Source organism: Agelaius phoeniceus, chromosome 3 (assembly GCF_051311805.1).
Source record: "Agelaius phoeniceus isolate bAgePho1 chromosome 3, bAgePho1.hap1, whole genome shotgun sequence".
NCBI classification, from domain to species: Eukaryota; Metazoa; Chordata; class Aves; order Passeriformes; family Icteridae; genus Agelaius; species Agelaius phoeniceus.
The window spans coordinates 50,264,419-50,285,731 of NC_135267.1; the positions used below are offsets into that span (position 1 = coordinate 50,264,419).

At 38.2% G+C, this 21,313-nt stretch overlaps 1 protein-coding gene across 1 annotated transcript; it reads left to right on the forward strand.

The window, feature by feature from the left end:
* The first annotated feature begins 10,576 nt into the window (after positions 1–10,576).
* Positions 10,577–20,144, forward strand: LOC129117805 (nephrocan-like). The gene is made up of 3 exons (XM_054628663.2): positions 10,577–10,762; positions 15,649–16,550; positions 19,697–20,144. The coding sequence occupies exons 1-3, from the start codon at positions 10,577–10,579 to the stop codon at positions 20,142–20,144; spliced, it is 1,536 nt and encodes a 511-aa protein (XP_054484638.1).
* The last annotated feature ends 1,169 nt before the right edge of the window (positions 20,145–21,313 follow it).

A 21,313-nucleotide genomic window follows, 5' to 3' on the forward strand; every position in this document is an offset into this window, starting at 1 on the left:
GGGGGTCTGGAATGTCGCCATGTCCTTCCCGTGCCCTCCCCGTGTACCTTCCGTGTCCCCCCGTGTCCCCATGTCCTTCTGCGTCCCCGTCCCGGGCACTGGGAGCGTCCTCGGACATACTATTGTAATTATGGCCAGTTTTATGTTGACATATAGTCCATACGGAGCTATGCCACGTTGGTACATAGTAAAGAAAAAGAATATGTATGTAGTAAAAAAGAAGAATGAGGACCTTGCCCTGAACAACGTAAATTTACGATGTAAATAAGGATTACGACGGATGTAAAGGATGTAAAAATGTAACAGAGAAGTACAATTACAGAGGTATCTGTGCATAGAAGTGCCCTACAGGAAGAGACAGATGCCATGCTGCAGCCACAACTTCACTCGAAGCATCACTGCTTGAATGAGGCACTAGAAGATGGCAATACTGCAACCTCTGAAGATCTAAAGCACGAGGGGAAACACACAGAAACTGAGAAAACTTCACAAAGTGGGATGATAGTGACTTACACACCATGGTGACAGGAAACAACCTCCACTACTGATAGGGAAAGCAGCAGCAGGGCGGACAGGGGCAAACTGAGAGATGGCATCATTAGATAAAGTAACGACAACAGGTTTAGCTTTGGGAAAAGCTTTTTCATTTTCTGAGCTATCATTGCAGTAACTTCTGCAATATGGACAAGAGTTGCATTTGAGCTAATAGTTATTAAAAAATATCTTTGGCTTCCACATTGCCCAGACATGAACACTCCAAAGTGGAGCCATGTTGAACTGGGAAGCTGGGTCATTTTGGAGTATATATGGTCATTTTTATATATAATGGAAGGAGAAAGATGAGTCTGCACTACTGTATTATTCACCAAGGTGCTCAGCATGTGCAAACCACACAGCAGGATTTGCACTTACACATCCATTGCTTGTGCTCAGAAAAGATGCAAGTTTGCAAGTATTGTATGAAATCATAGAACCACAGAACATTAAGGGTTGGAAGGGACCAGGAAGGGACCATCTAGCTCTAACTCTCCTGCCATGTGCAGGGACAGCTCCCACTAAAACAGGTTGCTCGAGGTCTTATCCAGCCTGGCCTTTGAGCACTGCCAGGGATGGAGCATCCACAGCTTCTCTGGGCAACATGTCCCAGCGTCTCACCAACCACAGAGTAAAGAATTCCTTCTTAATATCTAACCTAGTCCCAAATGGACTACTGCCAGCACTGTTGCATCTCTAGAAGCACCAATGAATTGCAGGATGAACCATATAAAATGTATTTGCTTTTTTTAGGCTCATGCTGGTTCTGAGAATGAAAACAAATTTTAGGGAATAAGTGCATGGGTGCTTTCTCCAAGGCACTCTCCTTGGTTACAGCTCATCTGCTTTGAAATGATGCAACTCTGATGTTGATTTCAGTGGGAGCTTTATTATGTTTATTCTCTTGTGGAGAACACATGCAGGTTGTTTTTATTGCACTGAAGCTGTAATTCCACCTCAAAAGAGAGAGTGGATCACTTCAACCCAGACTAGGATCCTAATCCTGCCTACACAAACTACTCTGCCAGCACCAGAGAGGGGGAGCACAGGGACCCTCCAGTCAGTGGAGGGGATGCCAAGATAATGATGGGGGTACCAGCACCCCTCACACACAGCCCTGGGGCTGAAGGGCATCCCGGGGTGAGCTTGTTTCCTTTCTCCACTTGGCATAAATAATTGATTGGAACACAGATTTACAGAAAGATACCACTTTACAGCTCAGTGCTTAGACCAGTCACCTGGAATGCAAAGAGATATGTCAGAGCAGGAAGGAATTGTACTTCCATCAATCTGTGCTTTCAGAAGAGCTTGATAAAAGCAAACTTCACCACCACTAGTAGGTATCACATTTCCTCTGAGACCTGCTATTGTAGGCTTGACAAGGAGCTGACAGAGTGTTGTTACAAACCCGTTCACTTGCCCTTTACCCTTTTTTGTGGTTTCACCACAGCCCTGTGCAGCCACTCACTCACTGCCCCACCAGCAGGACTGGGGACAGAATCAGGAGGGTAAAATTTAGAGAGCTCGTGTGTTTAGACAAAGACTGTTTAATAGGGAGAGTACAAGCCGAGTAAGCAAACAAAGAATTAATTCACTGTTTCCCATGGGCAGGCAGGTGTTCAGCCATCTCCAGAGGAGCAGGGCCCTGTGAGAAACATCTACTCACTTTTCATAGTTTAGGAAGGTTTATTAAACCTTATCAAAAATACAACCAAAGACTGAATAAAGAAAAAAGGTTACAGCGCTGGGAGCAAAAGATTTTCGCCTGCCAAGTGCTCAGCCCCCTCACAATGGAGGTTTGTCCCTTTTAATTCTTTAACCCCTCCCAAAGTTTTGTCCATCAACCCCTTCTTCGCTGTCCAGTGGTGGAGATCTCTTCCTCAAATCCTGATTGGAGGTCAGATGTCGCCATAGTGACAAGCCAGCCCTCCCACATGTCCCAGCTCCCATCGTCCCTTCATGACCACAGGAGGGGGTAAAACATAACTATAAATCTATAAACTTTTCTTAACCTATATACACGATATTTGTACATTAATTGTGAGAGTCAATCATTCCATTACTCATCTACCATAGCCCCATCATGTATAATGGTTACTTGGGAAGCCAAACACCATCATCCAAACATCCCCCACTGTCTCCTTCTTCCCCCCACTTTATATACTGAGCATGATGTCATATGGTCAGGAATATCCCTTTGATCAGTTGTGGTCAGCTGTCCTGGTTGTGTCTCCTCCCAGCCTCCCATGTATTCCAAACTTTCCTTGCCAGCATGGCAGTACAAAAAACACAGAAGGCCTTGGCTATGTTTAAGCCCTGCTCAGCAATAACAAAACTACCTCTACATTATCAACTCTGTGTTCAGCATAAATCCAAAATACAGCTCCACACTAACCACTGTGAAGAAAACTACCCCAGACAAAACCAGCACACCACTCAAAATGTCTGCACTTGAAGGCAGGTAGTAACAGGCAGGTAGTCTGCAAATGTCTGCACTTGAAGGCAGGTAGTCTGCAATTGAAGGCAGGTAGTAACAAATTGGGCAACTAATGGGGGATTCTCTTATTGTTAAGCCCATCCATGCTGGAAACAAAAGCTACAGACACCTTTATGTACACCTACAGAAAACATTCTGGCTTTGTAAATCAGTGTGTTTAGAATAGGAGCTGAGAAAAGGCTGGAAGTGCTTTGGAGGGAGTCCAGCTGCACAGAGCATTTGCCTGACCTTCATCCTGATTTTCATTCTTCACAGTTGTATCAACTGTCTTTTTTTGCACAACAGCATCCAACAGAAAATCAAAGTTTATGCTGGCTCAAAAGCCAAACTAATTTTATTGTTTCAATTATTTCAGCCACACAAGAGAATTAATTATTTCAGGACTATCAGTTTTTATGTTCGTTTCGACTTTTGAGTCTGGTACTGCACTGGAGAAGTGCCCATACAATTCTGTTACATTCTTTGCCTTTTTTAATGGAACAGTAATGTATCACTTAGCCAAAAATTGGCAGTTTCTGCTCATATATTTCAATCATTCATTTCAACAATATCTCCTGATCTGACAGAGAAGTTTCCCATAGTTACTATGTAACATATCTATAGCAAATACTGCCGTCAAAAATTTTGACATTAATTTATATCTGACTGCTTCTTTTTAAAGAATCACTTTTTCTTAGGTTTTTAGTGTCCTTTTCCTGTAGCTTAGGGGTTAGTCCCACTCTATCTTTAATTGTCTTTATCTACAGTGGTATGAGAGTTCTGTGGTCATTACTTTTAATTCTTTCATCCCTTATCAGTGCTACATTTGCTTTGCATGTCCTTACATTTCACCACTCAAACAAGGTTTTGTCTCTACTTATTCCACTCAGAGATTAGCTTCTCAAATAAAATCCTTTTAGAAGCTTACCTGCAGCATAGTATCTGTCTAATACATGCTGGCTTATGGATAAATGAGAAGAAATGCTTAAAGAAACATTTTTTAAAAAAATCAGTAAATGTAGCTATCATTAGCTATTTGTATTCCTCACTAGAAATACTGTGTAAAAGAGGTGTTGAAAGTAAAAGCAAGTATCACTTGCTTTTAAGGGTAAACACACAAATAATTTAGTTATCTCAAAACTATGCTTGCAGGTCCCCTAGAAAATTCTGATCAATTCCAGTTACCCTTGAAATGCCTCCCAAAATCCCCTAGAGCAACCATAGCTCTGTTCTGTAAGGAAGCTGTGCAGTAATTATGGAATTGAACCTAAGAAAGGTTAGTAGTTTTGGCCTTCAATTAGATTAAATCAATTTAGAGTAAACTGTAGCATGCTACACCCTGATAACATCAACAAAGTAATTGAAGAACATTTAAAGAACAGCAGTAGTCTGAGTCAGCTGGTCCAGCGGTAAGAATCCTTTCTACAAGGAGAATTTTTAACAGTCATATAGTTGAAGCAAGTTATATGTCAAGAAGAATTTGGATATGCTGCCTTTAATGTCAGAGATTTCACTGAAAGTTTTGTGATCTGCTCCTTTGACCTTATCTATGGAGTGATAGAGCTGGTGAAGCTAATCACCAGTTAATTTCTCTACATATAATTTATGTACATAATTTCAGTTATTTTAGACAACGTAGAGAGAACATGAGATCTCCTTATTACACTGCTATTAAGTACATTTAAGTACAAATGGTCCTTCATAAATTAAAACCTGCATACTTTAACTGATTACTGGAGTACCTAATTAATCATCTGAAAACCTGCTTTGAACTTTAAGAGTAAATGACCTTAAGTGTGAGGAGGACATATTTTCAGACAACAACAACAACAAAAAAATCCAGAGTGATACCTGAATCAAAATTTAAAAATAAATTACGTGGATTGACATCTCCAATGCTGTAGATTTCCTATCTGGTGTCCATGCCTAGATTGGGAAAGTGTTGTGTGAGATACAATGCAAACTTTTGGTTAGCCCCAGCCTCTGCACAAAGAATTTACAATATAAACATGTGTGTTTGCACATGAGGGTCAGTCCACCCTCTGTAATTGCAGCTGCCCAGCTGTGCGTGCCAGGCTGCAGCGCCTGCACATGTCAAGGCCACCTTCTGTGTGGTTTGTGCTGAAGCATCTTGCGTGGTTGCATTGCCTGGGTGGTTGCGCAGTCACAGGTGGGGCACCAAAGGGGAAATGGAGAGAAAACAGGCAATATCTAACAGCATCAAAGGATGGGAGAAAATCAGAGATGGTAAAGCAGGAAAAGGAGTTAGAGAAGATGATTAGAATGTGCCTGTCTAAAGCACACTCCTTTCTGAAAGAGAGGAGGGAGTTGTCCATTTGTACTGATACTTGAACAGCCATACATTTTCGGTTGTCATTACAGAAAATTTCTGCTGACAAACCCCAGAGATTTTGGTTTTTATATTTTAGGTGATTCCTGCCTTCAGGCCTAGCTAGAGCATAGTTGGCTGCATTTTACAGTCCATGGGTGCAACAGTTTACTGATGACTATTCTGAATACCCACTCCCTATTGCTTTCACAGGTCACTTTTCAGAGCAGCTTTTCTTTTTTAGAGTGCTATTGTGATCTTAGTCTCATGCTTCTTTCTATGTATACACTTATGCTTAGTTATTTTTGTTCTGAATTTTTGTTTTGTTTTAACAAATGAATGAAAGACATGCCAAAAGTGTTCAGCTTTACAGCATGCAAGAATGAAACCCTCTTTCTATGCACACAGTGTGTATAATTTAAAAACTGCTGTTTCAGAGTCCTGTGCCTTGCAGTTTAAACAGCAGACAATTTTTACAGTTTAAGCCCCATTCTGATTCTGTTGGATGCTCAGTTATGAGCAGGCTGCTTTAAAAGCTGAAGATATTCATAGGAAATGGAAGGGCCAGAACTAACTTACTCCCTACAGGACTAGCAAAGTTCCATTGATTTTTCAGTTCCCTTATTGACTGGATAATCCTTCCCTTCTACTTTACTTTTAGGTGGTACTGCACAAGACACGGTCTCACATACATTAATTACAGATTTTATATAACTGTTCACATGCAAAGACCTCTGTGTTTAATTCTAGGCTACCCTAGAATCTACCGTCTTTACTTCCCTCCTCTTCGTTCCTTTTTGGAAATTACAAGTAATGTCATTAATAGGAAACTGTCATTATACCATACCCTAATCTCTCGTTTCATGGGCAGAGCTCTCTGCAGCTCAATTAATGAAAAACATTCCTCTATCAAGTGGATGCCATTGCCTACAACACTGTGAAGGGCAGTTACAGCATTATTAATAGCATATGTGTATGAAATTATGTAAATTGACCACTTCCAGGTGGGCTGTTTTTTGGGGGGTGCCTGTCCCAGATGCCTCTGATCTGGGCTAGAATCCCTTAGTACTCATAAAACTGGCAATGAGTAAAACTCCTCAATATGTGAATTTCCATTTAACAAAATTTCATTCCTTTCAATCTGTTTCACCGTGCTAGCTCCTCTGGAATGCAAATGTGCCCTGGACAAGCAAAATGCGAGAAATTCCTAAGGGGTTATTGTTTGCATCTCCTCTATATTGCCATCATGGAGGAAGAAAAGGAAACCTACCTTTTTGTGTAGAAGAAAAATCTGCTTTAACTCATCCAGCAGCCGTTTCCAGTGTATGAAGATGACCTTGCCTGGAGTTAGAACACACTTTCTCCACATACTATGAAAATGGATAAAAATAGTTCCACAAAATTCTTGGCTTAAGAAAATTGAGATACCTTTTTTTTCCAGACAGGTCTCTGATTGTTTTTGTGAAACTCTGCTTTGTAGGATTAAAAAACAAAATAATTATTTATAAATTTATAACCTGTATATTAATTAGGTCTTAATAATTGGCCTAGAATCCATTTGCTGACATTCTTGATTCAGTGTAACCCTCTGAGGCTCTTTGTTTAGGAAACATTTCTGTAAAACATTTCAGGACATTTCAACAGATGATTAAGAGACTCATAACACTTTGAAAAACAATGTTATGATTGTTTCCCTTAGCAGCCTGATCCACTCTGAAAAGAAGTGCTTGATTGGAAGTAACCTTTGCAGCAGACAAATGCCATTTGCTGTCCCTATGAAAAACTGGTCCAAATCCAAATTAAAAAACTCCAGCAAAAAATAATTATAAATTCACATGTACTCAGTGGCAGGCACTTGATAGCATATGGCACCTGAATATGCCAAGGATTCTTTAGAGCATACGCCATCACTTAGCAGCTCCTACTTGCCAAACTGCTTCTGCTTGTGACATCCCTCAGGGATCAAGCTCCTGTCTGTGCCCTGTGCAAGCCCTGAGCTGGACTTTCACTGCAATTTTTCCTTTCCATAGGCAATGGACACCCCAACTGCAAGAGCTCAGCTTCTCCATGTCTTTTGTGATAAGACAGCATCTTCCTTCCAAAAGGCATCAAGGAATGCCTTTTAGATGCAGCCTTTTGGATGCCTGTAGGTTTGTGGGCTTTCTCCAGACATTTCTAAACATGCCATAACAAGAGTTTTGCAGGTTCATTCTTCCCATTTTAATGTAATTTTACTTTTATGTCATTTTCTAAATCTTAGGTTATAAAGTTATGCCTTGACCTGAATATGTGTGCTTTTGTCAAACCTGTGACTTTGGTGAAGAAAGAAAAGGCCCATACACCAGTACTGCTGAAATATTGTATGAGGAAAGGTTTGTACAAAAATAGCATATTTTTCTTTGGCTAACTGATATATTTGGAAAAAGCCCACCAAGCTTTACAGTCCTTTATGAGCCCTACTTCAGATTTGAAATAAAAGCAGCAATCCTGAAAGATGTAATTTCCAGGAACTCAAGCTTGTGCTTTATGCAAATTTGTCCAATGTATTTAATCAATGTCCTTCTTAGCTACCAACAAGACAATGTCTTATACAGACTTGGGATTTTGCAGGTTTTGATCTGAAGTGTTTACCTTTGGTTAAAGCACACACAGTGTAGGATGTGCCTGGGACTTCTCACAGGGCCAGGTTCGGGTGCTATTGCTCATTCCTTCTGACACAGAAGTGATGGAGTGCTATATCATGCCTTTAGTCCTGCAAAAGCTGGGGAGAGTTTGCATAAAAACTGCTGTCAGGAAATGGCCACAGTGATTCATCTTCCTAACAGTGTGCTGTGAGGTTGTGCAACTCATGGGCCAGCAATGCTACGTCCTGTACAGAGATTCTGAAATGTTTATAAATCTTTTTTTTGGGGAGGTTCATTTTGGTTTGTTTTTTTTTTTTGTTTTGTTTTGTTTTGTTTTGGTGGGGTTTTGTTTGTTTGTTTTGGGGTTTTTTTTGTTTTTTAATTATTGCATAGCCCACAACTTCCTGCTAAGCTTATGCTCATACAGTTCTGGGACTCTTTGTCTGTTCTGCTGCTATCAGGTCTCCTAAAGTCAATAAATGCCTGCAGGTCGTAATTTTATGCAAAAGCAAAGTCATCAGCTCTGGTGTGAAAATTTGTACAAAATAGGTTTAATAGGACATCATCTTTTATAGCTATTGCTTTAAATCACCTAGCTGCCAAAAGCAGACATATATGAGAAATTAATGGATATATAACATCATTCTTGATTAAATCATTGCTGTAAATATAATGGAAATGAACTATTAAACCAATAACGTTTCCTTTCATTAGTTTGAAAAGACCAAGGATAGAGACATTACACAAAAATGCCAAGAGCAAAGAATATTGCACCTTACTATGGTGCAATTACCTTGTAACCACAGCTGGGAATTCTGACAGCAGCTGACTGACATAAAATATACAAAATAGGGAAGGATGCAATCTGTGACTCTTACAGGGATTTGCAGACTGACTGCAGTACTCTAGAGTCTCAAAACCAAACCATAGGGTTGGATCTTCCTTTCTTTTGACCCTCCATGAGCAGAAAGCAGTTGGTTTTGATGACATTTTTAAGCAAGAGAAATTCCTACATAGGATGCTGAGCATTACTGTCTTAGTTGCATCAGAATCACTTTCCAAATCAGTGGAAAGATGGAATGAAAGAAATGTACCACAAGTAGCCGTCAGTATGCAGAAAGAATATACACTCTTGTCTGAATACTTTGACTGTTGTAGGGGAAAAAAGAAAGTCAAAGCCACAAGCCAAGTATCAAACCCTAGACTGAGATACATTAAAACACTTCTTTTAATGCACAGCTGCTAAAGCTGCCCACTCACTTATTTTTGCTCGAGTGATCACTATGGCATAAGTCAGGCAGTATTTTTCTGCATAGCTTGTTAAACATGCCAATTTCACAGGCTGCTTTTGGAAAAGGTTTCTGCTCTTGTTGCTTGGTTTAGCAGATGCTGGCTTGCAGTTCTGCATTCACAGTAGAGAGGATTAAGGAGACAGAAGGATCTTCAGGAAGGAATATGGCAATTGTCCAGTGTAAGCCCAGCTGCATCCAAAAGGCATTCCCATCAAGGTCTGCTATCCATTTGTCAAATCAACTTGACATTATCTACTTGGAAAAATAACTAGCCTAGTCTGCATTTAAGGAATAGGATTAACTGCTTCTCAAGATATGATGGAGAGGATGGAGGCAAGCAGGTAACAGTGCAAAGCAGATTAGTGTGATAAGATACAAAAGTTTCACACTGGTTTGTATATTATAAACTGCTTGAGTGCAAAGGAAAATGATCACAACCAAACCCTTCAAAACTTCACATCTCCAGCTGGCACAGCTAACAGATATGGCAGAGAAGCACTCATAAGCACAGAGAAAACTCTAGGGGAAATCTTTCTGCTCTCCATCTGTCATGGAGTAAATAGGTCTTATTGATTATCTACCACTTGATTTATACTAAATGCTTTCAAACATTTCCCATTTATAATTTTCAAACACAAGAATAATTAAATTTTGATTTATGGGAATTGCACAAGAAGAGGTGATTTTTTTTGTCCAGTCAGCAGCACTCAGCTGTACCACTGATATTAAGAAAACTAATAGAATGTTTTAGCTTTAAAATGGTAGCAACCTGAGTTTTGAGGTTTTGGGTGGTGGTCTGAATAATGCAAGAGGAAGAGCAAAAAAGCTTCGGTGTTGGCTGTAGTTGTGTTTTTACTGTTTCTAATACTGGGTCACAGAAGATACAAAGGTTTTGTGTTGGCTGTAGTTGTGTTTTTACTGTTTCTAATACTGGGTCACAGAAGATACAAAGGTTTTACAGCCCCACTATAAAACAGCTCTTTATCTTTTCTCCACTAATTCCATGGTGTCACATTTAACAAAACTAGGAAACTGAAGATAATATGGATGTTTGCAGATTAGCTGTCAGGTAATAAATAACACTAATTTCACATACCTACAAATGTAAAGGCACCTTATCACTGTTTAAGTTTCTCACTCTTTGTAATGCCTGCCAACATTTTAACCCAGGCAAATTACAGTATTGTTTTTGCTGTTTTTTCACTGGGATAAAATACACAGTCATAATATCCTTTTATCAGATTTCATGGTATAAAAGGGCTTTGGTGCTTAATTCAAGCTGTATATTGCTGAGGCAATTCCAGAGTTCCTGTTTTGGAAGATGTATTTGTCTTGCCTTTTAGTTGCCTTGTCTTTTCACAGTGCTCTAAGTACCACTTGCCCAAGAAGATGCAGCTGTGACCCTGCCCAGTCAGTGCAATGCTACAGGGCTACAGAGATCCCCAGAGAAATTCCTCTTACCACCAGGAGACTCTACATCAGCCACAGCAAAATTAAGCAACTCCAGGTAAGAAAACCCAGAAAAAATACTTTTTGTAGTGCACTGTAACTGAAAGTTGGACTTCCCAGATGGTGGTGGCATCTAGTGAGGAGAGAATCTTATTCCATGTTCTAAAAACTGATGAAGTGCTGCCAGATCTGGTTTTATTTTTACTTACTCTTTAAGGATATGTAAATATATTCTTGTAGTGTTTTCATGTTCCTGCAGTCTCCAAGCACACAGTTCACACTGTCAAAATTATATTTTGTATGAAACTCAAAAAAAAATAGTATTTTACAACTAGCAGCCAAAGGTTGACTTGTTTTATATATGGTCAAATAACTATTGACTTTCAGACTAATTTTTTACCCTGTTAAAAGCTTTTTCTATTTTTGGTACAATATAATACTTTTTCACAGTAAAATGAAAAGGTTTATGTCATTAGAACAATTTCCCTAATGAATGAAACTGAAGCTCTTTTTTCCCCTCTCGAGCTGCAAGTGTCAGGTACAACTGCTATTAGAAATGGCAGAGGAAGTAAGTTTGAGTCTAAGGCATAGCATGAGATGTTTCTAAAAGCAAGGCCAGGGCCTATCTAATAACCCACGTAAATGAGAGCAGCTTCTAACCAAAGCTGCCAGCTATTTGTGCTATTGAAAAAGTTTATTCTGGGTTTCTTGAGGCACCACTGGTTCGCTTTTTAAAGGCATCAGGTTATGCTCATCTTGCACTGCACTCTGGAATGGTGCTTCTTTGTTCCCTACCCTGGAATAAATATCTTTATTTAATAAATTCACCTTGTATAGATAGACACAAGGGAAATATAACCACCTGTATTACACATGCTTGCTGTGTATCAATTTGCTACAAATAATAAGAAATGTGCAATTCAAATGAGATACATTTTCTCTTACAAAAATTTAACTGCTTGAAATGCATCTTTGATTTTGCCCTCAGGACCAAACGGAAATAGGCTGGAAGGCAGCTTAGAGCACCATCCAGAATGCCTGTTGCCCACTGAGAAATAGTGATTGTACAGTTTTCCTCTAGGAAAGTTTACTCTTTTAGCTCTGTTTTTTTTTGTTTTATCTCACACACCCACAGAGTCAAACATTGATGTGATTTAGCTATACTCGGGGTAAACAAAAGGTTTGTGAAATGAATTCTGTATTCTGAAATACATTTTCTGTGCAAACTCTTCCCTCCTCCTCCCCATTATTTTCTTTCCAAGATAAGTAGGATGAGCCATTTTCTGTTTCTTAGGCTAGCTGTCCATACCTGTCAGCAACTCCTCAGTTACAAGTGAAGTGGCCTTAGGTTCTGACTAGAGCTAAAGACAAGTGTCATAAAGCATTTAAACATTGGATATAAGTGAATGAAGTGGTGAGATAAATGTTTTATGGCAAATCAAAACAAATGGTGTATGAAACCATCTAAGAAGAGAGTTTTTTCACTTTATACATTAATTCCACTGGCTATGAGTCTGCCTTACTGCTGCTACTGACTGCACTGAAAGGAAAAAGTCCTTTCACACTACATCCTTGTAGTTATGTAGGTTGTTTCCTTGAGATTATACTGGGTCTTTGGATGTACTTTTTTCTTTTTTTTCCCATGCAAAAAATTATACTTCTGAGGTCTTGACATCATAAATACCTATGCTTAATTTTACACAGCTGATCAATTCCACTGGCACATATTATAGTACTTAGGGAAACATTTCTGCTTGTAAAGTACCTGTCTGCAAGCACTGAAATAACTCTATAGGATTTTAGGGTTTTGGTGTAGGATTTTTGTTCATTTGGCTGAAATTATTTGGGTGTTTTTATTTGTTTGGTGTTAAAAATTCCTTTATTTACCTCTCATAGATAAAATAACATTCCTTCCTAAAGAAATTGAATTGGAGCCTAGAGTTCCCACAGCTGACCTCCAAGAGATTTCTATATCTAAGCATTCACAAATATTATGGTTTGGCAATTAGCTGCCTCAGAAGAATAAAAAAAATATTGTTTCAATTACTTCTGCATCCTAATTTGCATTGATTATTATTACAATTGTGAAGAAATAGTATTGTAAAAAAGAATATATGTTTGTATGCTAAATCCATTATGTTAAAAAAAACCCAAGAAAAATAGTAGATTTTTTTTTGTTTTTATTTTTTTTTTTACCCTGGCCAATTTTGTATTTGTTCTGACAGGGCTGACCAGTGTTAAAAACAGTGGCTGGCACTTTTTCTTTTGGTAATTTTACAGCCTGGGGTTTGTTATAAAAAAGACTTAAAAATATCAAAACCAGATAAATTTTAGCTTTTTTTTTCAATATTTTCTGCTCCCTCCTTGACTTGAAGATCAAGTATAACCTTTTAACTCTTCATTTAAAATTTAGTTTATACCTTACCATATTAATAAGTGGGGTTTTATCTGCTAAAAGAAAATTACCTACCCTGCTTAGAGGATAGGGAACTGTTTTAAAAAAAACTGCTTATAACATATCCCAGGTCACAGCAACTCAAAAGCCAAAAAAAATGTAATTAAAACATCAAATTCCTTAAAATGTTTGTATTAAATAACAGCATATTAGATCCACTTTCAGGAGATCAAGGTTTTAAAATATAAAGCTATAATAGTATCATTTTACAAGCAATCCAATTAGAGAATAAAACACTGTTTCCTAGCAAAAAAAGATCTGGTGGCCTTTCAAATATGTTTTGATTTGTATTAGAAAGACTGGGTGGTTTATAAGAGTATGGATAAATATTTAAGTCTCAAAACAGCATGGTCACAAAGCTTAGCAATGCATACCAAATAGGTGGAAAATAGAAATTATAATAATCCACATTAAGAAGCCTAACATCATTACAGAGCAAATGTCTGAACATTAACCTTCACGTAGCTCTCTGTCACTTAATAAGATGAAAATTAAGCCTCTCAGAGACATACAGAAATCAACTGAGCAAAAGTAGAAAACATTGCTTTCGTATTTTCTAGGAGAAAATGTGTTGAATTGTGAAGGTTCATAATTGTTTCAATTTCCATAAGATGGTTTTATAATTACATGTGATTATGTTTTTGTGCTCTTGACCAATGCATCTCATTACTATGTACAAGATCACCTTCCTAATCATGACCAAAACTGAACATCAGCAGTTCTGATATTGCTATATACCTATATATATACACAAAACACTGCATTATAGAAAAATAAAATTATATCATTTGGATAACTTTGTTGTTTACTGTTGAAAATATAAGGTTTTTAATGGAGGTACATTCCCTCATTGAATTTAAATATAATTGATGGAGAAACCTGCTTCAATAGAGGTTCCATATTTATACTTTCTCAGTAATTGCATCAAAATTTGCAATTCAGAAATTGTTTTGCAAGACAGAATAAAGCTAATCTGAAAGATAAACTAAGGATACCACAGCAAAATGAAATCTGACTTGTCCTTCACAGCTGTGCAGGCTTTAATTTTAACAGAAGTTAAAATGCAGAGTTTGTAGCTGAAATAAAGAGATACAGCCCAGAAATATACAAGAGTTGGACAAATGAAGCTGTAAGGCATCTTTTAGCAGTCACCTTTATGAGCTGATTTCTCTTACACAAGTATGATAGTCAAATGTATCCAACCAGGACTATGGAACAAGATGACTACCCAGCACCTGTACTGCAGAAGGACTCCCTCTATGGAGATTCCTGGCTGGGATGAGGGGCTGTGCTGTAGAACAGGCTGTATAGCTTTCCCCACTGAGAGTAAAATGTGCTGGGAGCTACCAAGCCCTGGGGGAAATAGCAAGAAGAACCTACTGTTACTTTAGCCTCTCTAACTGGTGTGGTATGCCTGAGGCCTGTAGTGAGATGTCTTTGGACATGGGAAGGGAAAACAGATGAGGACACTCCTTCTACCACTCCTGTGCAGAACACCTGCTCATGTTGCTTTTTGGGGGGGATTCCCATATAAATGATTTTTTAAGACTTGGTCACTGAGGGAAGCATACTTGGTAATTTGAGAAAACCAATGTTTTAACAACTGGTGTGCTTAGAGAACTCCCTGGCTCACCCTCATTGCACACTTCTCCTTTCTCAGCTTAGAGAGCACTGCCAGATTCACTTAGATTTGCTACTTAGCTTGAGACACAAGATGGCAAGCTTTGTAAACAAGCACCTTCCAACAGAGCAGAAAAAGAATGAAACAATTGGTTGCCTCTCGATATTATAGTCAACATCTAAATCTCATTTACCACTGCAAAGTATCTGTCTATTACCAACTAATAATAACTAAGTTTCTGTGAAAACACTGTTCCACAGAAGTGATTTTTCAGGCCAGGCTGATCTGACACTTTTGGTTTGATCATATTAATATGTGAGGTTTTTATTTTAAAAGAAGAAGGTAGTGAGGGAGAGAAAAGTGTTGAATTTTAGTCTTCCCCCAAAAGAGTAGCAAGAGGTAAAGATATTTGTGGGTACTCCCTCTGGGGAATACATGCTGCAGTGACAGCACTGTTGATCTATGGAAATGACTGTATCATGAACTCAAATGTGCTCTGAGCACACTGAACATTAACAACCATCCACTCTCTGCAAAGATTTCTGCCACTGGTGATGTTAGCTTTCCATTTAATATAGGCTATCCACCAGGAGGGAATAAAAACAGTATTCCTTCTTCAAATGAATGTGTTTGCTCAAACCTGACACAGCATAGACTTAAACCACAAAATTCTGGAAATGTAAATAAATACTGACAAACCACAGGTACCTATAGTAATACCTGTACTGTTACCAGTTATTTTAGTTTCACATTCTAAATATGTTGTTTTTCAGCATATACTAGCAATTGTCCAAGCATCCAGAAGGAGTAACCAGTGAGGATATCTATAAATGTACTATCATATTAATTGTTTCTTTTTCTCTTTAAGTTTACTGACTTCAGGAGAATGCCAGTCCTTGAAGAGCTGGTCCTATCATGCAGTGGCACAGAATCAATAGAAAACAACACTTTCAAAGCTCTGAGCACCTTGAAGTCCCTGGAACTCTGCAAAAATCAGCTAAAGCAAATACCCACCTTTCTCCCATCTGGCCTTGAAATTTTAAGACTCGCTGATAACTCCATCAATTCTCTGCATGCATCTGATTTTGCAGGTTTGATGAAACTAAGAGTGCTCGATCTTCGGAACAACTTGATTGCAACTCTGCCTCCGAGTGCATTTTCTTCCCTTTACAATTTACAGAGTCTGATCCTGGATGGCAACAACATGGAATCTGTGTCTGCACCACTTAGGCTTCCTAGGCTGAAGTATCTGAGCATGGCTGATAATAAACTGAATTCATTTCCAACCAACTTCTTTGCATCTTTCCAAAGTCTACATTTTCTCAGCTTAAGTGGTAACTTTTTGGCAAAAGTGCCTCTTGACCTACCTAAATCCCTGCTGTCACTAAAATTAGAGAAAAACCAACTTAAAATGGTGAGAATTCGAGATGTGAAACACCTAGAAAATCTGTCTGAGTTCCTTCTGTCAGAAAATCAGCTGACATCAATAGATGGTGCCCAGCTTCTTCCTAACTTAACAACACTGGAGCTCTCTAAGAACCAGCTCCACACTGTGCCCCTCAGGCTGCCCAGCAGGCTGCAGAAACTCGACTGCAGCAATAACCTGATCCAAAGGGTGACAGCACAGGACTTTCAAGGACTCCAAGACCTGAAGCACTTGTTTCTCGACAACAACGCTGTCAGCACGTTCGAGGCGGGAGCTCTCCAGCAGTGTGCGCAGCTTTCCAATCTGGCACTGGAACAGAATCTCCTCAGTTCTATTCCGCTGAGGCAAGTGAATCTCAGGATTGCTGGTCCCAAGGTGTCATCTCTCCTTCCTTGCAGTATGAGAGACAAAAATTGGTATTCAGACCCAGTCACGGTAGAAGTCTGTCCATACCATAAACCCATTGGCGTAAGCAGCACTAATTAGCACCCCTGTTAGCAGTCTCAGAGTAGAGCTGCTTTCATTACATCTGTGGCCCCCAATGAATCCGCTCATTTTGCATCTCTCCCTGCCAGTGAGACCACTTTATTTAATTAGCACACCAATAAGAAGAACCTACTAGGAGAATACAACAGACTTACTACCAAGGTGATACTGCTACTTAGATTTACCCTCCCCCACAAAAGAAAAATAATTGAGCATTTGATATAAAGGATAGATAGCAATATTAAAGCTGATGTTTCTACCAAGCCACACCAAGTTATTATTATTAAAATATTAAGATTTTGGGAGCTGAATCTGATCAAAAAGAATGTGCTTTTCCAGTGATATTGGCATTCCCAGCTTCATTAAATTCACACATTACAAGGTATTTGGAATGCATATAAAGTCTCCAGCTTCAGGCTATAAGAAAAATTCCAGTCAACAGAGCACAGAAGAAACATCCCTTGGGCACACTGTGTTCATTAATGCTCTGCTTAGAGGATCTCTTACATTCATCTGAGTATTGGAACTGGCCATTATCAGAGATGGCATATTAAGCCAAATGGAGGCTGTTCTGATATAAAGTGGCAATTTTATTATTACAAAAGGCTGTGCAGTAAGATGGCACAAAAATAGTGAAGTAATTCCATTAACATAAACTTCTTTAACAAAACTGGACTGTTAAACTTTATTTTTATGGCTTGTAGACAGGTTTAACTAGCCGAAATAAATAACACAATAAAATTTCAATTAATTTAGTATCATGTCCTTTAGCATTTGAATCTATTTGGCAACAGCTTTATAATCAGAAACTGATTTAGTGGCGTATAAATATTTGATTTCAGTCTAGCTCGACAGAAATGTTTAATGCTTTCTAGTTACTTTAGTATTGTCTAATCTATCTTATTTTACAACCTTCGTAGTCAAGAGAATTAACAGCAAGGATTTCTCTACTAGCATTTAAACACTACAACTTTTAAAGAGATATTGGGGATCTTTCATTCCAACAGTAAGTACAGACTTCCAGGGAGGGCTGTAAACATAAAAGAGGTGAAAAAAATGACAAGAAATAAAACTTATGTACTTAATTTAATTGTCTGGTGATGACCAGGTATGCATGGATATACAGAAAAAGATATTTTTCTGTCAAATTACTTTTGACCTCTATCTGAGAATTGTGTCAAGTCTAAAAGGTTAAAAGATATGACTGATGTGCTAAAGTGAATAGGTCTTAGCAGGTTTTTGGCAGAAATGAGGAGAAAGCTCCTTTCCCTTCTTTTCTGAAAAGAAAATAATCAACAAGTCCAAGTATTTTCAGGACTTTTAGAGAAGACCTGTACTTCATAAAATCCTAAGGGTGTGGTAAAAATGCAAGGAAGAATCTGATGATATTCCTTAGAGTGGCAGTAGCACAATGTGGCTGCCATGGTCAGCTCCCAAGTGAGCACAGCTCCTCTTCCATCTGCAGGGCACTCAATCATGTACTCAGTGGCATTATTTTCTCTAGATCAACACAGCCTGAAGTCAAACAATATAGCCATAAAGTTTAAGTCTAACATTAGTACAATAAGACTCTTCACAGGTTTAAGGACTTACTGGTCAGGCTTTGGACTGTAATCAGTCTAGATAAACCTCTTGGGTGATTTCCCACTGCCTTTGACATCAGTGGCACTAGGGTTTTACCCCAGAGTACCCTTCTGACATTACAGTGTCATATTGGGCAATTGTCTGCAGTTAAATTTCAAAACTGATCTACTTCAGTCACAAGCATTTTGTAAGGTCAGATTTTGTGAATCACCATATCAGTATGTGAAATTCTTGTCTCCCCAGGAAAAACAGCACAATACAGAACTGCCCTACTCTGAAATACTAACATTGAACTTGTCAAGTTTTCACAAATCTGGAAACCATCTTTCAGCTTAAGAGGTTCAAACTCGGCTTCACAAAAAACAGTGAGGGTCACCCATAAGTTTACCAGTTGTAGTATACTGCTTTTCTATTCTAAATGCTATTCTAAATGCTCTTCTATTCTAAATAGATCTTGGTAATATGATTATCATTTCCCTGGGAGGTTCAGTCATGTTTCCTTAAAATCTCTAACCTTGATTCTTAATTTAATCACCTTGCATACTACCATACTAAGGTGTTTTTTAAGTTACTTTCAAATTAATTTTATTAAAGATATTCCATGCCTATGCTTTTCTGTTAAGCACTTGTCACTAACTATAACAAAGGGAAATGAAAAGATCATAAATGAGAAAGACTTTTGAAATTAAGGTATTTTAATATAAATTTGTAATATATATGAAAATAAGAATTATACTGACCTGTCCAGAATCATATCCAGAGATTATCAGCTTTTTCTCTGCTAAATGTAACCAGTTTTAATTCTCAAAAGTACTATTTTAAAAGCATTTACATTTTCCCTGTTGCTGATTTCTTAACAGCTTATCATCAGACGGATTACTGCTGTGATGATTAATGTTTGAGTCTTATGGGACCAGGAGAACAAATGGAAAAAATATAATTCTTTACAAACTAAGAAATGTTTTTTAAAAATCATATATAAAAGTAGTTGGAGGAGGAGTGCTGCCAAAATTGTCTAAACTTTTGATCTTTCATGGTGCTATAGTTTGGTCATTGGCATTGAAGAGTACAAAAAGCATTTTTAAACTTGATGATTTAAATTAAACAGCTGATTTTCTTTATAATACAGCACAAGACTGCTGTTCAGTTCAGCTCCTTCAGCTGTATGAACAGTCAGTACAGGTCAGAACTGCAGTAATTTGGGAAAACATTTCAATGGTGTACACACAGTACACCTATAACATAAAAACAAAGAACAAACAAACAAACCCAAACCCAATGTGAACATCTGTTTTTGCAGAAGATTGCAATTTTTTAGTGATAGCTTTATTTTAGTACATCAGATGTGCGTGGACAAATACCACTTAGCAGAAACAGTATGATGAACATAACACCTTTCTACTGTTTTATTTTTGCTCAGACTTCCAGACACCCTTGCTAGATTGGATCTAAAAGGAAATGACATAGAGGATGTTGGAGAACAAGAGCTGAAGGACTTGAAACAGCTTCAGGTTTTAAATTTACGGAATAACAAGATATCTCTCTTGGATCGCAAAGTCTTGGAGTATTTACCTCGTCTTCGTCACCTGTATTTAGATGGGAACCCTTGGAACTGCACCTGTGACCTTCTCAGAACCAGGAGAGCACTGGTGGCCAAAGGGACGGATGTGCGGGGAGGGCAGTGCGCAGCGCCGGCACACAGCCGAGGAGAAAGCTGGATGTCTTCCAAAAAGATTCTGCAGCAGTGCGAAGACAATCTGTCTTCCACGGAAAGAGGCAAAGAGGACAGAAAGAAAATGAAACCCAATGAGGCCTCCAGCGTTGGAGTGAACACAGATGATGATTACTATGATTATGAATTAGATTAATGCCACAGTTTATCTTTAGTGAACCTTAAAGTTGTCTAGAGCTGCCCACTGCCACCAGTGTCTCTACTGACGAGCAGTCTTCTCATCTGTCATTAGCTTTTCCTGCTCTATTTGTACTACAAGAAATAATAGCCAGTGACAGAAGGGCTATAGTAAGGCTGTCATTGTGAACTAAATATTGTAAAAAAAAGTATTTGTTTTTCTATACCATTAGCATTATGTAGTTTGAGGGAAGCAAGAAGACAATTACTTTATCTTAGAAAAGCAGTCTGTATGTAACTCTGTATGAACCTTTTTATAGTAGAACATTTCCTATAGTTGCATAAAACCCCCACAAATAAAATTCTGCAATACCACAAGACACTAACACAAGGAGTCTGGCATTCAACATATTTAAACTCACAGGTCTGCAGGTCAACATGGAGAGTTACACTGATGTGAGCAATTTTTTGAGATTGTTCGGAAATTCTTGCTTTTGAGAAATTGATTTCAGTTTTCCTGAAATATTTCCCTTTTTCATTTATTTTAGACTATTTAAAATAAATTAGCTGAGCTGCAGGCAAAACACAGAAGGCTTATCTTCATCACAGCAAGTGAAATAAACAGAAGAATCAGTGTCCTGGTTAATGAGATCTAATAGTAGTTCTGAAATTAATTAATAGTGAGGAAGGAAAACACTGGGGTCAAGTTGACCTGATTCTGTTGTTGTAAACAAAAGAAGGGAGATTCTCAGGAAATAGATCCTGGCAAATATTAGGATAAGATGAAGTCAGGTGAAACTTTTGTAAGAGTTTATTTTGGTATCTGAATAGCTACTTTGCTATAATATAGCTCAAGATACCATATGTATACTTTTAGGTTAGGTATACTTAATGTGCAAGTACACACTGCAAGTGTCCCCCTTCACTGGCCAGAACTTTCCAGACTTTTATGCACATACACACAAAAAATGACTAAATGCTATATAATTAATGCATTAACTCTGATATAAGTAAAAATTTTATCAAGCAGTTCCCAAAGTGCTTGAAAACTAAACAAAACTGGATTAGTGAGACCACTAAAACCAACGATTTACAAACAATCACTTGTTAGTTCGTGATCTCAGGTGATAACTGATGAGTAATTACATCAGCAAATTACTTTTCAAAGCAAACAGGGTCTATTATTTT

What these genes read in the sequence shown, in the direction of transcription:
- LOC129117805 (XM_054628663.2), top strand. Translation starts at nt 10,577, where the DNA reads ATGTATTTGTCTTGCCTTTTAGTTGCCTTGTCTTTTCACAGTGCTCTA. An exon ending in GCAAAATTAAGCAACTCCAG is followed by an intron (nt 10,763 to 15,648) that starts GTAAGAAAACCC and finishes TTTCTCTTTAAG; the next exon opens with TTTACTGACTTCAGGAGAAT. An exon ending in CTCAGTTCTATTCCGCTGAG is followed by an intron (nt 16,551 to 19,696) that starts GCAAGTGAATCT and finishes ATTTTTGCTCAG; the next exon opens with ACTTCCAGACACCCTTGCTA.